Raw genomic sequence first — 18383 nt, 5'->3', positions numbered from 1 at the left:
CTATATTTGCATCGTTTATTGCAGCTGGACGGCGAGCGAAGCATCAAACATGCAGTCTGTGACTGGAAAGCAAGGAGCTTTGTAAACACGCAGCCGGCGCAGTAGCCGTGTTCTAGGAAAGACACAAATCTTTCTCGTGTACAAGCCAAGCGTGGGGATGGGGCCCACCGGCGCAGAAAAAAGTGTATCCCAAGTTGCCAAGTTGTCTAAAGTCTGCCAGAGAGGAACAGGAGCCCTGAATGAATTGAAAGGTCGGTGCTCCGCTCATTTGGGCGTTCACGCTGTAGGGCAAACATTACGAATCGTACTTGCTGTCACGGGTTCGGGTGACGATACCGAGTAATGTCTGGAACTTCGTGACTAATTATGATTCGGACTCAGCGGGTCAAGCGGTTGCAGTGAGTGGCTCAACGATTGCACACGTACACAGAGCTACAATCAACATCATCTTTACTCTTGCTCACTATTGGACAGCAAATACTCAAAATTTGCTAACGCTTCTAACAAACTGTCACACTTTTCTCAGTCCTGCGTTGTCTTGGAGGGGCTCAAACGCTGCCTACTTCTGGTGGTGGTTCTTGGTGGGTCCCTTGAGTCGTCGCTTCACTCAAACACGTCACAACACTTGCCGAACTCAGTCATCCTTCACACACACTTCTAACTTGTGTACTCGTCCACCTGCAGTACATTGCCGCCACTCCTCTAACTTCCCCACCACTCTCTCGCTAGGACTCTTAGCCGACCACCTTGCGACGACTGCCCCACTTTCCTTCAGTTACCCCTTATATTACCTCGGGAAACGGGGTTCCCATATGTCACTGCACGGAGCACCCCCCTTTTTCTGAGAAAAGGAAAGGTCACCACGCCTCTGTCACGAAACACAGCTGCCATTTTACGCAAAAACAATAATTTTCTTCTGTCAATGCATCAGTGTGAAGACGACTCCCAAGTCCCTGACTTCACCAAAACAAAACAACAAAACAAAATTCTAGGCTACAACACGTGGCATCTGGTTAATGAACACGGTCCGAACAACGCGAAAGCAGCAGCACTGGTCGCACCGCGGGGTACCAGGAACAACCCGGAGGCGCAAACAGAGTCGCGTCCAAGTGTGGGGTTTCTCAATGGGAATTGTTCCTCGACGTGTCCGACCAAGCATCTGGACGCCATAAATCTGAGCATCCCGAAGATGTCATGCCCCACCGAACCAGAGTGTGTTGTTCCAAATTAACTCACCTAACACTGCTAGACAACGAAAATCCGCCAAACAAGCTTCTCGCCCTGTGACACTTGCCTTGTTTAGTGCTGGCAAACGCATATTTCTTCATTGCATGGGATAACCCGCCGAGCAAGGCGCTTGATGTCAGTCGTGTAATGCGGTTCTTTCCAGACATAGATCGCCCACTAAGGGACATGTTGTTAGCTATACAGGGTGTCCCAGAAAACGTATCATTGGATTCTAATAACAAAACTACACCACCTAGAATCATGCGGGCATTTGTCCTTACTAGGTTTTTGCCACCTCCTCATGCGCATGTCATGTAACCTAAGTAAATTTTGCGGAGTGAGCTCGGAAATTTGCCAAACATAGGTCACTTTTTTACCCTACGAACATGAAGAGTGTGCCGAATTTACTTAAATTCATGATAATTGACAGTGATATTCAGGATCCATCGTATCGGGAAAAATAGCCCAGCATCATGCTTCTCGGGGCACTTGACTATAACGCGCGAGGACTTCTTGAGCGCAGTCGCTGTCAGTCCGACGAAAGAAGGTTGGGAACCCAGCCCCGGAGTGATAGTAGAAAAAGTGACAGTTACTGAAATTGGGAGAGGGAGAGTCCCACTCGAAGCCGGGCTCGATAAGCTAGGTCTGTGTTATCTCTTTCTACCATGCCGGTGTGGGCTGGGTTTTCAACCTCCTTTCGTCGGACTCCGTAGAGCATCATTTTCGGCTATTTTTTCCGATACGATAGCTCCTCAATATTCCTGTCAATTATCATTAATTTGAGTAAATCCGGCATGCTCTTCATATTGGCGGGGTAAAAAAGTGACCTCTACTTGGAAAATTTCCGAGTTCGGTTCGCAAAAATTTATATATTTAAACTTAGGTTACATGACATGCACATCAGGAGGTGCACATCAAAAACGAACAAATGCCGTTGACCGCATGATTCTATGTGGCGTTGTTTTTTTTAAATTAAAATTCAATGACACGTTTTCTAGGACACCCTGCTCTAGCAACTCCCTCAGATCCTCTGAAAATAGGGCTGCCATCGAAACGCTGGAGTGTTTCAGTGGGCTGCAGACAGCCTGCAGTTTCCAGGCTTTATGCTAGGAAGTTGTTCAGCTGAAGGGTTGGTGTTCAGGAAAGAAAACTAGTGCGGCCGGTTTGTCTCTCATTGCAACCAATTCGCACGGACATTGGAGTAACTGAACAATTTTCTGAAATCTGACTTCTATCACATGAGCGTGTTCAGATATTCCAGATATATGGGTGCTCAATTGCTTTTCTTCTCTCTCAGCCAAATTTTTGGTGAGACAGTGCCTTGAGTGTTTGCTATTGTTAATAGCACATCTTCATTGCAGGCTTACATGTCCCGCAATGAAAATCTACACATCACTGGTGAAGCTTAGTCTTGCAAGCGCCACTGACCTGTCACAGAAGGCGTTGCCGAGCAGAAGCTTCTAGGACAGCGAGCGATTTGCTCTCATTACACCAACTAAGGTTTTGGTTTCTTGTAAAATGCTTCCTTTTGATTGACATTTTAACAGGCCATATTTTTAGACGCACAGGATACTCACATGCTGCGAAGAAGCAGATTGGCAGTGGCAATTATTTCCCAAGTACCGTACTGCAACATGACCACGCACTATGGCACCAAGACAGAACCACTAGGTCGAAAAGCATTTAAAATGGAACGTAACGCTACTGTTGCAGTTTGGCCTGAGGAGCCATGGATAGCCAGATCTCCTGATGGAATCTTCCAATGAATTTTTGATTTGAAAGAGGAAGAGTAGAGATGGGGTGCTTCATCATGACGTAGGAAAAACCGAGAGGCCAACCAAAAAAAAGGGGACGACACATATTGTCCCATTTTTGTCTGTGCCCTCAGCTTTTCCTACGTCATATTGAAAGAGGAAGCCAAGTTTATGAGGTCTCAAACTTATTTCCTGTGACGGCCCAGTGGTGCTACATTTATGATAGATCCTGGAACCCACTCTCATGCATAACTATTATTGGGCTGATGTTTATTAGCTTGTTCTTGACGAACTTGAGTTTCGTCTTTTTTGCTACGTTATGAATCAGCGTTGGGGTATCGTTACAGTAACTAAGCTATTTCGTGGTAACTTTTAACTTAACTCGTTGTTTTTTAACTCCAGTGACTTCTCGAGGAACTCGTTGCATTTTTAGGTAACGTCGTCAAGGTGACTTGATGTAAGTTCTTTTTATTCAATCCTGGTGTACGGATAACGCAAGCTGCGTCCTGCCCGTCGAATGAGACGACAGTCATGTGTGTACTGGTTTTATGCGTGCGCGGCTGACTCCGCTTCCTGGCTGTTGAGTGGTGAACGCTACAAATTGTGTTGTGGTCGTATATAAGGAGACTCAGGCGGCGTTTATCATAGCGACGAGCAGCCTATTCATAATAGCCACTGTGTAGGAAGAGCAGATGCCAAGTTTCGCATGGTTCCAGGAAATGTCCGCGGAAGACAACAACTCATAGAACATACAATTCCGAGGTCTGCTTTCTGCTGGGTTGGGTACTTCTATTACGTGAAGCAACGGCGGCTATTAGCGGCGTACAGACCAGGACAGATAGGGAGTGGACAGCTGAAACGAGAGGCCGGCAGGGTGGTTAGCATCAACGTTGCGAAATGGGGTCAACCATTCCATTCCAATTCCATTCCGATGAATGGACATGTGCGATAATTCCATTCCTTTCAATTCGTCGGAATGAAAAGGTATGGCCCCTGGAATGACTCCTGGAATGGCTTGGCAACCCTATTCCATTCCTTTAATTCCATCAATAAAAGGAAAAGGACCGGTAACCGTGCTGGGTAGCCTAGCAGTGCTAGAGGAGACTGGCATTACCCAGCACGGAGAAAGCACAAAGACAAGGTTATTTTAGGGCAGAAGGAGACAGAAACAACCGGGTTGAAACCAAAACTACCACCTGGGTACCCAGACCATTCCATCCCAATACCATTCCTGCCAGAAAAATGCCTAATTCCATTCCCATTCCATCCCTACGACAGTTTCCGCCATTCCATTTCAACTCCATTCCAGGCTTTGCTAATTTCTGGAATGATTCCGGAATCATTCCAACTCCAGAGTGGCAACTCCGCAACCCTAACTAGTATGCCTCCTGAGCTGACTTCAGGGGAACTGTGCCGCCGTTCGTCTGGAAAGTAGGCCAGAAAAACCAAGAGAAACAGCACCGGCGGTGCGGGGATAAGAACCCACGTCACCTCCCATTCTTTGCATGGAAAGCGATAATATCATAACCACTATGCCACTGGAGCTAGTTTGTGCCATTAAGATCTGACTTAATTATAGAGAGGTCAAGAACTAAAAGTGTATATTGGGTAGCAAGTAACTTGAAAATAACTCGTTACTTTTCAAAAGTAACTTAAAAACTTTAAGTTCGTTTTCATAACCAGTAACTTCGTTAGTAACTTACATTTTATACACAGTAACTTAATCTGTAAGGAGTTCCTTTTGTCGAGTATTCCGCATCTATGTTATGCACCAATGCTACTTTTTCAAATGTCATCTATGACTTTTTTATTATTCTGTGTTAGCGCCGCGAAGCAACTGTGGCTGCGGAGCAGCGCACAGATGTGGACAGATGGAGAGAAGACAGGGGGGTTAGTATGCGTCCTGGGCCCACTTCAGGGGAACTGCGTCGACATATGTCTGGAAAGTCTTCGGAAAACCCAGTAAAAACCTCAGACAGCACAGCCGGTGGTACGATTCGAACCCACCACCTCCGAGCCTTCTGCATGACCTTGGCTACCACCAACGAGCGGGACGCCTTAACCCGCTCGACCATGCCAGTGGTCATCATCTATGACTGCGCACCCTGTGAAAATAATGTGTATGTTAGCCACTTGAGAGACACGGCTGTGATGTGTGTGACACGACATCGCTTTGTTTCCCACAAGCATGCAGAGACAAACATGGAAAAGTGTTACTGTTAGAGATAAAATGCCCATACAGCAAGAAGACAAGCAACTTGATAGAACCACCAATTTTCGATATCTTCAAGGGTCTGATAATTTAGCGCTCAGGGAGACCAACACGTACTATACACAAATACAAAGTTTGCCTGGTGTACATGTGCTAAAGCTAGAGGTATGTAAGTTCTATAAGTACAGACAGCCTTAGTCTTACTGTACTAAGGAACGACCTATTTTTATCCACTGTAATTCCAAAGCGTCGGTACCATTTTTTTCACATACTACCTCAAAGCACTAAGCTCATATACAGGGTGTCCCAGAAAATATGTCATTGAATTATAATTAAAAAAACTACACCCCCTTGTAGAGTCATGCGGTCAATGGCATTTGTTCTTACTGGGTTTTTGCCACCTCCTCATGTGAATGTCGTGTAACGTGAGTTTAGTTAGGTAAATTTTTGCGAGCTTAAGTCGGATATTTGCCTAGTAAAGGTCACTTTTTTACCCCACCAATGTGAAGAGCGTGTCTAATTTAGTCAAATTAATGATAATTGACAGGGATATTCAGGAGCTATCCCATCGAAATAAAAATAGCCGAACATCGTGCTCTACGGAGGTCGCACAGAATAGCGCACGATGAATTTTTCAGCGCAATCTTTGTCAGTCCGACGAAAGGAGGTTGGAAACCCAGCCCTCCCCGACATCGCAGAAAGAGATAAAACAGGCACGGCTTATCATGTCCGACTTTCGCTGGGATAATGCTTTCCCTCTCCCAATTTTAGGAACTGTTACTTTTTCTTGCTTCGGAACCTCCTTTCGTCGCACTGAGAGCGATTGCGCTCAAAAAGTCATCGCTCGCTATGGTTCGGTGCTCCGAAAAGCATAATATTAGGCTATTTTTTCCGATGGGATAGCTTGTGAATATCACTGCGAATTATCATGAATTTGAGTGAATTCGGCACGTTCTTCATCTTGGTGGGGTAAAAAAGTGACCTTTACTTGGCAAATTTTCGAGTTGAGTTCGCAAATATTGACATAATTAAACTTGGAGTACATGACATTCACATTAGGAGGTGGCAAAAACCTAATAAGAACAAATGCTGTTGACCGCATGATTCTAGGTGGCGTAGTTTTTTTATTATAATTCAATGACACGTTTTCTGGGACACCCTGTATATGAGCATGGAGGCAGAAAAAAATCTTTATCCGTCAAGTTCATAGTTAAGAATGTAGTCATCTCATTAAGTGCTCTATGTAGGTTTTACGTTGCGTGTGTGCAAAGCACTTTTGCAATCCACAGTTTGCTTTTATGTGCTAAAGCTAAAGTCTTTATGTGTACAAGTTCAAGTACAGTTTATGTGATCATGCAGAGCCGTCCCGAGGCGAGTTGGCTCCCGGTGCAGTGTAAACGTGAAGCCCCCCCCCCCCCCCCCCCCATCCCTCACTGCCGTCTGAAGCTCTGTAAATAAAGTAAAGAAAATGATCATTCGCACTGCCGGAATCACAAATTCAAATTCCATACTGTCCAACCAACCTCCCAGTGCCTGCCATTCGGCGCCCTCTCTGGCGAGAGCGCCTGTGGCGGCTACCCCTCTCGCCCCCCCCCCCCCACACCATCGCTCTGTGTTCATGTTTTATGTTTACAACTACAACTTTATTTACTTTACTTACTTTACATTTATTACTTTATTTTGAGATGACGAATGGGGAGTTTCATATCCAGGGGCGATACAGTACCCAATGCTATTTGGTGGACAACTGATTATATAGGTAGAACACAGGTTTTCTTCAACACTAAAAACAGATAAAATAAAAGTTGAAAAAACGAAAAAAGGAACAAAGCATTCAGTGTGCATGTGAATGCTAACACAGGTTCACATCTTTCTTGAATATGCCTGGCTTGAAGTTTGTGATCACAGATAGTATACGTATATTATGTCATCAAGGAATGGAGAAAGTTCATGTGGTATCATGCGATTTAATATATTGAATACCCTCATTCTTTGTATCGCCCTCTCTACGTGGATGTGTACTGACGCTGTGTTGATACGTAGCATAGGCTTCACAATCTGTAAATTGTGGATTTCCTGCAAATGGGGGCATAAAACGTGTTACTTGTTGAGATCCCACATCAGTACGTATTCCTGGAAATCCCTTGTTTGCAAGCACGATGTCTCCTGGCTCCAACAGACACAAAAAGCCTGAGGCAACTGTTACCTCTGCATCTACACCTCGATCACCATATCCTTTCGCTACAAATGTAATCAGCTCACTTGGTGCAATGCCAATGAAGTACTTTACTGTGTAGGCTGTTTTGTAGTGGGAGTGCCACATGTTCCGTTGCCCCACAGAGGAAGGCATCTCCGTTTTCAACTCTTTGCAGTCAATAATAACCCTGCATTCTGGGTACAGTCCGCGCAAACTCGTGGGCATTCTTCGTTGAATGACAGGCCATGGTGGCCAAACTATCTACACTCTAGTTGTATCCCAAAGCTGCTGAAGGACACTCTTGAAGATGCGGGATGCAGTAGTTTTGTGTACACCATACACTGTACTGAGAAAGGAAAAAGGTGTGTCATGCTTCATTTTGATTACAAGAAGCACCAGTTTGTCAGGCAAGACAGTTCATGGGGCCTCTTCGAGTGGTGATGCACTAAGGTGAGCAACATCGCTTTCCCGACATGCAGCCAATGCACCCTTATGGGTGCCTCCTTTACCCATACGAGTGTTAATTTGCGCGATTTTTAACAATGAAAACAATATGTAATTGTAGAAAACACTTTATTGCACCATAGCCATCAGTTGCACGGGTTCTTTATGGCATCACTTTAGCAGCAATGAAAAAAATGGGTGTTATATAGAAACTAAGCTGTCATCTGTCCTGCATATGTACTATTTACTTCACAAATATTCACTTAACACAGGTTTTATAGAACACGTATAGCAACTTGAGAACACGTATGGTAGATGTCATACAAATCTTACTAGAGTCTTTAAGAGAATAAAAGAATATATTTGTGCACCTTTGCTAACAGAAGGGTAACATAAGTATAATTCCAGAACGAGTATGGCACATGTAGCACGATCGTAGTTCTGTCTTTAAGAGAACTGTGAAAAATATTAATGTATCAACAAGATGCCTTTTCTTATACGTTGGCTTTCTTGCTATGAAAAATTGTTATTATGGATACCCGAAGTCTTTTTACAACAAAACAAACATACCATATCGTACTTCTTGCAAGCAAACATCACGGCGAGATAGGTTCATTGTGTTGTAACCGAAGTGCGGAGTGGATTCTGAAAGAGGAAGATAGCTTCGGGTCAGGATTACACTGGTAGAGAAAAGTTTTTTTTTTAATTCCGTGTTAGCGCCGCGAAGCAACTGTAGCTATGAGTGGCGTACAGTCGTGGGCAGATGGAGAGGGTACAGCAGAAAGGAGTGGGGGACAGGGGGGTTAGTATGCCCCCTGACATTCGCCTGGAAAGTCTTCGGAAAACCCAGAGGAAATCTCAGACATCACAGCCGGTGACAGGATTCGAACTCGTGTCACGTCCCAGTCTCGGCATTGAAAGCGATCATCTTAACCACAACGTCACGGGAACTGGTCTTGAGAAAAGTGCACCACACCACAGCACACACACATTATTGAATACAGAGCAAATAGCTGCACTTACCATTGTCAGAATAGCATGACAAGATCTGCTAGAAAAATATCGGCCATCACCACTGGAAGAAAAGCTCTGAAGCGAAAATCTTGTGGTGGACTCTTCATCGATACCCTCTATCAAGGCATTGATTTCTTTTCGCACGGCCCGGTAGTGGTCCAGTGTGACATTCTGAATTGAAGATCACGATAGCTTATGAAGACCATTAGAAATAAATCTGCATTATGCGTCATATCGCGCGGACAGATTAATGCAGAATAATTGATTCACTAACGAATTTGTTTTTTGTAACTTTAATATTTCGCATAACCACGAAAACATACCTTCAGCTGAAGACGTCCAGACTTCCAGTTTTGTAGGCACGCAGGAGTTGCAAGCACAGCTGCAGCATGCAGTTTACATTTCGTCTGATGTCCAGCACACTATACATGCGCTTCCACACTTTACTGAACCATATTTTGTTCCAAACGTAACTCCGAAAAGCAACGCAAAACACATAGTGGAGAACTAAAACCTAAACCACGTGATACTACACTGTTAAGTTTTGAGACAAACCTTCTAGAGCGGTGTCATTCATGTTGAAAAGCATCTTAACGTTTATCAATGCGAGGAGTACCATAGAAACAGATAGTACTTACCTGCGATGAATCGCTTCAAAACTGTCGAAATTCGTCGAAAGTTTCGGTGGCACGGCAGAACACATTTGTTACTCACGACAAGAACGAGGTGGTCTCTGACCATGCAAACAGGACCGGTTGATCGAGCAATGAGGGGGAGAATGAGGGGGATCGATCGTGAGGGGGAGAATGTTGTAAGCACTCCTGTATTAATTCACAGTTGTGCTCATTGTACTTATCATCACTTTGTTCTCTTTTGTGTTGCTGTGTTGACGAAAATAAAGGACTCGTGAAATAATGTTCACGAGGCACTTCGTGCTGATCGTTCAACACGGGCAGTCGTTCCTTGATTCGGTCTTGGCTCCGGGGACTCTGCTATCACCATGTGATGTGGGGCTTAAATGAGATCGCTTGCAAAGGACTGTGAAGGCGATCATGACTGGCTGGCTCTTGACTGAGTGGCGTGAGTCTTCGGCTCGCTATCTCCGTCAGTAAAGGCAGGCTTACCGAGTCAACAGAGATTCGATGGTCAACTGCGCGATGTGGTGGAGGGGTGATGATAAGGGAGATGGTGAAGGATGAAGAGGCCGGGCAAATAATATATAATACTACATTTATTAGCTGGGACGACAGTGCGTCCAAACACTACACAGTCGAGTCGCCAAGCCTCTCCGACGGTGGGCGACAAGGCTAGGTAAAACAGAGGCGCCACCGTATACGAGAGATTGGTGACGGGACTGCATGCGCTCACACTTGCAACAGTTCGGGCAGTCCTATGCGTGAAGGGGCCCCGTCAGCGTTAAAACAACTTTGTGACTTTTTTTTCTTTTTTGATGCGTAGGGCTATCATATCTCTTTTTTCTGCTCTCAGAATACAATCGAAAACGGCAGGTTCTACTTTAGAGAAGGTGTATGGGGAGAAGTTACGCTCCGAAATTGCGATAGATTTTCGATTGTTTTTTTTTTTTTTTTTGCGCAACAGCGCAACAGCGTGAGTACAGGGTATTGTCCTGCACCCTCACCCGCTGGCGCTGTTAATGGCGTGTACAAGCGCTTTGGAAGAGAAATATGGGGACACATGCGACTATTTAAAGGCGCCGCATGCTGGCGCTGACGAGGCCGTCACCGAAGCCGAGACCCGACCATGGCAGTTCCTCAATGGGAACAATGATGAAATAAATCTGTTTTGTGGAGAGCTGCTGTTTTCCTGACCTCGAGGTTTGTCAGGCTCAGGGCCCAGTGAGACACGAAGGGAATCCAACAGGTCTTGCAGCGTACAACAAACGCTCCTCAGCGCGAAGGATGTATAATGCAATTTCAATGTTTGGCGTGTGCGTTTGCGGCGTGCGTTAACCACAATTTGGCCTTCACCATCAGGGGAGGGTAACAGGCGTACTTTCGTAACCATTTCAATTTTGGTTACGGAAGTATTTTCATTTTCCTTTCCTGGCACCAGTCTTTTAATTTCGATCCCGTTACAGTTTCCGGTAATGGAACGGCTGTTTTGCTACTGTGAGTAGGCAGTCGACAGCCCGTTGAGACGTGACAACGCCACCGTTTGCTTTAGTGATGCTTCGGAACCTGATGTGCACAGCACGCGAGTAATTTCGCTCGGTGAGATATGCACTCCCCACATTCAAAAAACTCTGCAGAAGGCTATCGTCATCCTGTACAGTGTCCAGGTGAAGTTCTAGTCAAGAACTGTGCAGGCTGAGTCCATCAACTGTAAATGTGGACAGCAACACCTCCTTCCGAGGTCGCTTCCAGAGGCGGATGCTATCAGTTGGTAACAATACAGCCATGTATACAGTGTGTCCCAGCTAAATGTGACCATATTTTTTAAAATATATCTATTACTTTTTCCGAGATGAAATCATTGCAACATAGCATATGCTGAAGGGCACTCCCTAGGAGGGCATTAGAAGAAAATTAAGGGCATTAAGGCAATGTCTTAATTAACTTTCAATAACTTTTCAACTTTCTGTTTCCTTTAATCTTTTTCCAGGACGCAAGAGGCTATGGTGTGCTCCCTCATCCTCTCGTATTGGAGGCGAAGGAAAGACGCTTCTCTAGAGATGCGCGATGAATAAAATAAAGAAAATAATGTGTTCCTTCACGATTTTTTGCGAACGATCTATCGAACGGATTTTTGTTCTGAAAACGGCTTTGGTATCTGGTGGCCGAAGAGATCAGATATTCTCCTTGGAAAACTTCGTAGCTTTTACAATTAAAAAGTTAATTATTGAAAGTTAATTAAAACATTGCCTTAGGAGTCTGCTAATGCCCTCCTAGGGAGTGCCCTTCAGCATATGCTATAGTGCAATTGATTTCAAAAAGTGATAGATATATTTTAAAAAAATATGGTCACATTTAGCTGGGACACCCTGTATGCCACGGTGAAATTAAAAAAAGAATCGTAGACTTGCCTCGTAAGGTCATGTCGGGGGATGGGTTGTGTAAGTATGGTCTTGCATATGTTTGTATTATGATGAAATCGTTATTATGCATGTGTTATGCCTCTACCCTATGATGTGCCTGCGTACCCGCGTGCTGTGTGTTTTTTTGTGTTCCGTCTTTGCCTTGCGTTTTGTTGATGTTCTCACCACTCCTAATGTTGACTCACCGACACAGCTGAGCGTCTACCACTCACTTCAGTGTCGTTAATCGTCTCATTATCATGTCACATCTAATTCCCTCCATTGTGCCTTGGGGCAGTGGGCCGCACCTCATGTGGCGAATTTCCCTATTCATCGTCATCAATTTATTGTTGTTGTTGTATGCATTATAATCGTCAATAAAAAGTAACTTCTGTGATCGCGTCACACTTGGGCGATGAAGGCAAAGATGTATAAATACACAGTTTATTCGTGTGACGCCAAAGGACATAATGAGGAGAGTGAATTAGGAGCAGAAGGTGTGCTTCATTGCTTGCCATCAGAGTAATAGCTATGGCCACAATTCAATACCAGTCGATCATTTTCGTGTTCGTTCCTGTTTCCGGTAACGGAGGAACGTGATATTCGTTTCCGTTTCCGTTAGCAGTCCTACTTTCGGTAATATAGCGTTTGTGTTTCCGTTATCATTAGCGTTTCCTGTCAGCCGCATGGTGATTTACCATAAAAGCCGAAATAAAGCAAGAAAGAAAGCCCTGTAAATCGTGCCCTTTATTACAGGTGAACTTAATATTCCAGCAGCTTGAAAAACCATCAATTCGCTTGGAAGTGGTTTTGGTTCAAGAAACTAGGGTGAGCCCTTCTGATGCACCACGGCTACATGCACATATAATATGACAATTGATACCTTTGTCAAATGGTGTGACTACGAGTGTGAATATATTTATCCCAGGACTCACGTCTTGGAGCATGGCAAAGGGAGGTTCTGGTGTTCGAAGGGGATGCCATCAACGCGGAACCTACCCTCACCAAATTGGCAAATTATACTCGCCATAGACCTCAATACAAGAGCTGTGACATTATATACCTGATGACAGCGTAAGTAAATGATTACGTAATATCCTGTCGCTGGAAAGCAAATCATTCCGCTCCTTCTATCGTGTGCCACTGACGGGAAGCAATACGATTGATGATGATGAAGGTCATTGACGAAGGTCACGGTGAGCATGAAGAACCAGTGCAAATGCAGTTGAACCTCCTCTGTATGACACGCGTTAATCTGACGCCCTCGTTGTATGTCCATTTCGTACGGGGACCATTGCGTCCCCATTGCCTCTCCTGCTTAATATGAAAATTCCCTTATCTAACAATGGCCATCTAATGATGCCAGAGGAGGTGATGTGATGGCCAAGGAGGTGCAGACCCTCGGCACCGAACTAGCTTTTAGCGGCGCTGAAGACGATACAGCAATCGGTGAGCCGACTGAAGAGCGCACGAAGGTGGTCAGCATGCTCTTCCGCGTTGGAATGTTTCTGCTGCGTTCCACAGTTCGAACAACTAAACGCAACAGCACAGAAACGCAGCGCAAGGCGACAACAGCGCAGAAACTGAAGATCCGAAAGGCGTGGTGATCGCAGTCTTCCAGATGTCTTTAGGTGCCACAGGTACTTGATGGTATCCGCGCACAAGATCGGCATTGCACTGTACTCGCCACATGGCCTCCACCCAGTAAACCATTGACGTCCTACGGACATCCACACGATATCCGTTCGTGGATGTTTAGACGTCGCGGGGACATTGCGAGAGATCCCGTCACGTACTTCGGACGTCCCTGCGACTAGAATTTCTTCCGCTTTCTCACATCGCATGGACGTCGCATAGACGTCACTTAAGGACATTTAACCATGGCTTCAGCGCTAGCAAATGCAGCATTTAATTGGTATTAGGCATGCATTGATGTACAGCTCCCATCACACTTAACACACGTGGTCTCGCCGCCAAGCACGATCCAATCTAGCAGGGCCTAGCTGGCCCCGGAGCATATTAACTGAACAGAACCTCTGAGTTGGCCTATCCCACTGACTATGCTGAATTAACATTTCTGAAACGGTATCACACGGTGGCAGTGCTCATGCTCGTGCTCAGTGCGGTGCGTTTAAAGATGTGTTTAAAGGTGCGGTCCCCCATTGTGCGCCGCCTTCGACCCCACCACGTACGCGGAGGGATACCAGAGCATCCACAATAGAGTGTGTTGCCGAAATGGCTGGAGCATATACTGAAATAAAAGTTGTTGTGGCACGTTCACTATAAGTTTATTGCGGCGTAAGACATATGTAACGGTGAGGGGGTGCGTCTTTGCAGTTAATTCGTGTATATGCAGATTCAAGGTAACCAATAACGTTTCTGACATTCCTTCCTATCGAGTATTGTGTTTTTAATTCAGGCTATTGTCTATAATGTGATTACCTGCCGAGTGGAGCTGTAAAAGTGGTCGAATACTGTTGCTCGCCCAGTGTCACGCACAGATAAATACGTTGCATGGCCAGCTGCACGCGAACGATAGAGATACATAACGGTTTTACTTGTTCCCCCATACCTATCTAGTTAAGGTTCACAGAAGTTTTTGCTTGCTCTCAGCTCAAGAAAAAAGTTGTTCAAATAACATGTGAAACATCACATATTTATCCGTATATCTCCAGGTGACGTCCAAGCGACATCCCACTGGCGTTCAATGGCTCAAATCAGTTCAGTGCCCAAAATCTGGTGCATACTAGATCTTGCATGGATACCTCGGGGATGCAGGCTGCTTCTTTTCAAACATCCAAAGCGCAATATCCTACAGACGTCTCTGGGACATGAGTTATTTACTGTGTAAAACAAACGCGAATTTTGTTCTGGGATATCCAACAGATATCGCTTGGATGTCCAGATATTCACGCCTTGGACAGTGAGGTTGCTGGTGGTGGCGATCAATCTTCTCCGACTCATGTCGAGCTTCATGTCGGAACCTTCGCGATAATGATAATCCACCGAAGCTCCTAGCGCAGTCCAAAGTTGAGTTCGACAAGCTTTCTGTCGAAGTTATAAAACACTGTTGATTGCCTCAAGGGATTTGGTAGGCGCACACCGTTTCTGATCTTTGTGAGAGTCCGGGACGATGGACACCTGCGTGCTGGTGTCTATCAGGAAACGCACGCCGGAGCAGTGGTCGGTCAAATAGAAAAGACGAAGACGACTAGAAACATCGTCAACAACGCTGACCCTAATCAGTTTCTGACGCTGCTGTTTACCTGCCAGGAACAAGGAGGCTGGCACTTACGAGCTCGGTCGCCAAAGGTTTGATGATACCAGCAGATGTCGAGATTAACTGACTGGGGTCGGCTAGATGGACTGCGACGATGATTGTGGCGATGACGGCTACGGCGCCTTGGGCTTGGTGATCGGTGAAATTCGAGGTTCGTAGTCACCAAGTCGGAAAGCCAGGCCAGTTCCTTTCGCAAGACCTTTCCGACGGTGGAGGGGTAAAGGTCGCAGGCGAGATCGCTGAAATATTGTGGGGGGCAATGTCCATCATCTTGTCGGCCATCTCTGCAAAGGCTTCAAGTGAAACGCTGCTCAATGTTGTAAGGACCATGCGCACGGTGGATCATGGACGTAGTTCGGCCAGGCGGAAGGCGAAAGTACATTACTTCTCTCACGCTTTCAGATGCACTCTTAAGCCTGGTTTAGAGTCGGACGGAGCGGGGTGTATCAATGCGCGGCGCACCGCCGCGCATCGCGAGCCGCCGCCGGGGAATTCATAGTTCGACGACACTCGGCGAAACGCGGCGCGGCGGCAAAGCGCGACTACGCCAGCCGTCGTCGGGGCAGTAAAATAATGCCCTACGCACCTGTACACCTGGCGGTGGCCAGCGAGCTATGCACGGCGTGGGTTCCGGTGGACTCGAGCTTTTGATCGAAACTGGAGAGGAACATCCGTGCCTATGTATAATAAACGACGGATGGACTATATAGAGACAAGCAAAAGAAGGAGAGCAACTTCGGAAGACGTGCGACTTTCTTATTTAATTCGTGTTCATGTTTGGGGGTACCGAACTTATTACAGTAACAAAACATAACAGTGCCAACGATGGGAACACGGATTGTCTTTAGTCGGATTCCAGCACGCGGGTACAGATATGACTGCTTTCCCAATACGAAATGTGAAAATCTCCGGCGATGTTTTCGTTGCGCTGCGCCGAATCGCGTCGGACTAAGATCCCGGCAGGATGAGAAAGCGTGGCGTAGCGAACGCTGGCTGTCGGCGCGCAGCGCGGGCGGCCATGCGCGTCGGACTCTAAAGCAGCCTTTAAAATTCCCAACTATGAGACGTAACATACGGTTGGCATTCTTAGCTATCGTCCGAGCATGACTGTTCCACCTCAAGTCACAAGAAAACATTACACCAAGATATTTGAAGTCATTCAATATCATTCTTACCGTATCTTTGCGTGATGTGCTACAAAATAACAATTACGCTGAAAGCTTTCACACTGCCTTGAAACTAGCATGAGTGAGGCCTTGTGTACCTCAACTGACAAAGAGTGGAGTACATATAATGGAACAAAAATAACTATGTACAAAATGCACAGATCCAATGGCAACTTGTAATGTACTGCATAAATTTTACATCGAGTTGTTTCATATGCAGCGGCCTGGTTCATCACAGATAGAGCGTCTGCCTTGCACAGTATCATTGTGCTGTGCTTGTGTACAATTTTGTCCGGTCTGTAATTGCATGAAGCTACAAACGCAAATCACTCCCATTTTTCAACAATAGAAAAAAGACATATTTCCAGTCTATCCCAACCGAAATGTGCTTTGACAGTTACAGTAACGCCAGATACGGTAACCTTGAGGCTGACACGCAACGTTCCGAAATGCCTTTGCCCGCACGACGCTTGACATTCGTTTACTAATGCATTACCCCGCACATCACAACGGGAGACGGAACCCAGGTTCTCTTACATGTACTGCCAAATCGTGTTGTATGGCAAGACGACAATTTTCTTTTTAACCTTTCGGGTTGTCCTACACCTTTGTCCGCCTAGCCGAATATTGTCATATATACATCGGTGTCATCAGGACGGTGTTTAAATGAGTATAATAATTGTGTCATTCTGTTTTCTTCAAAGGCGTAAGGTTTTCTTCAGGTCTACGACACAAGGTTCGGTTGTGACAATTTCAAAGCCTCCAGGTACACTCTAAATATTTTCACACCTTTAAAGGTGTAAAATTGGTGTATTCTCATGTATTACACCTATTTTACACCCTAGAACCTTGACTTTTCGAGGGTGTAACTATGGTGAATTACACCCTTTTATGAGACATTGTCAGGAGGGTGTGATGAGGGTGCAACAGAGGGTGCATATGGAGGTGGGACAGGCTCCATTACACAGGCTAAATGTATTCCTGTTCCTATGCAGTGTTGGAGTGCTTGTGGTACTCAGAACTTAAGCTTGTGATACAAGTTGTGATATAAAGACCAAATGCACAGTTACTCAACATTTGGTACACTGTCATCTAACCCCTCAAGGTTAGATGACTGGAAAATATAAAATTACTACTATGTGATAAAGCTGTATTAAGTGATACGTTTGAATACCTTCATGCCTACGTAATGTAGGATATGTATGCGGCATGGCATAATGTCAACCTAATAAAAGCATAACTATTCAGTTCCTGTGATTGTGTCTGATATGTATGATGCCCACATATACCCACATCAATCACCTATAACATGTGTGTGTGTTGTGCAACATGTGTCTGCAATGTCCTATTTTTGCTTCACACAGGGTAGAGCTGAGTAGTATACCTGGAAAGTATTACAAGTTCAGTGTGAGAAAAGTATATTCTTGGCTTTTTAAAGAATATTTTGCATGGCTGTGATCGAAGAGTGATGCCAAGATAGCCACAATGACACTCCAAAGTACCAAGCATGTGCCTTCTGTAAAAACTAAAAACACTATATTTTCGCAGTGAAGCTGTAATAATTTCCAGCTGCCTCTTCTATGGTTCGCAGGTTACATTACACCCTTCCATACAATTACACCCTTGATTTATTGAGGGTGTTCCGTTACGCCTTAAAAGGTGTGCGCCATGCACATGTTCTTTTACACCCTTTAAGGTGTAAAATTATTTAGAGTGTATGAGCATTTTTTTCCGTAATTTCGAGTGAACAGAATATGTGAAACAAAGCATGTGACACTCTGATATTCCATGAATAGCGTTGAAGCAAACGCGTTCGCGTTGAGCAAAAGCGTACAAGCGTTCAGGAAGCGTTGACGTCAGCTTCATTAGAACAAACTATGCTAGTATGCTGACTAAGCATATGACAAGAGAAAATGATGTCGACATTTTTATATAAAAATCTAGAAAACAATGGAAGAACACAACTTACTTTCCACAATGGAATAAATTACTGTAGAAAATAACAACGCCATTAAATGCACGATATGCGTTGATCGTCGGTATCGTCCCAGACAT

General features: G+C 45.1%; 1 protein-coding gene across 1 annotated transcript in view; it reads left to right on the top strand.

Moving 5' to 3' along the window:
• Positions 1-18383, top strand: part of LOC135383615 (A disintegrin and metalloproteinase with thrombospondin motifs like) — a 60074-nt gene that overhangs the window by 11966 nt on the left and 29725 nt on the right. The window contains exons 4-6 of the mRNA XM_064613006.1: positions 12639-12710; positions 12811-12956; positions 17033-17094. Of these exons, the coding sequence (XP_064469076.1) occupies positions 12639-12710; positions 12811-12956; positions 17033-17094 (280 nt within the window). The remainder of the gene's footprint in view (positions 1-12638; positions 12711-12810; positions 12957-17032; positions 17095-18383) is intronic.

This window comes from Ornithodoros turicata, chromosome 2 (assembly GCF_037126465.1).
Source record: "Ornithodoros turicata isolate Travis chromosome 2, ASM3712646v1, whole genome shotgun sequence".
Classification (NCBI taxonomy): domain Eukaryota; kingdom Metazoa; phylum Arthropoda; class Arachnida; order Ixodida; family Argasidae; genus Ornithodoros; species Ornithodoros turicata.
The sequence above is the reverse complement of the archived record's forward strand: the minus strand, read 5'-3'. Positions and strand labels throughout refer to the sequence as shown.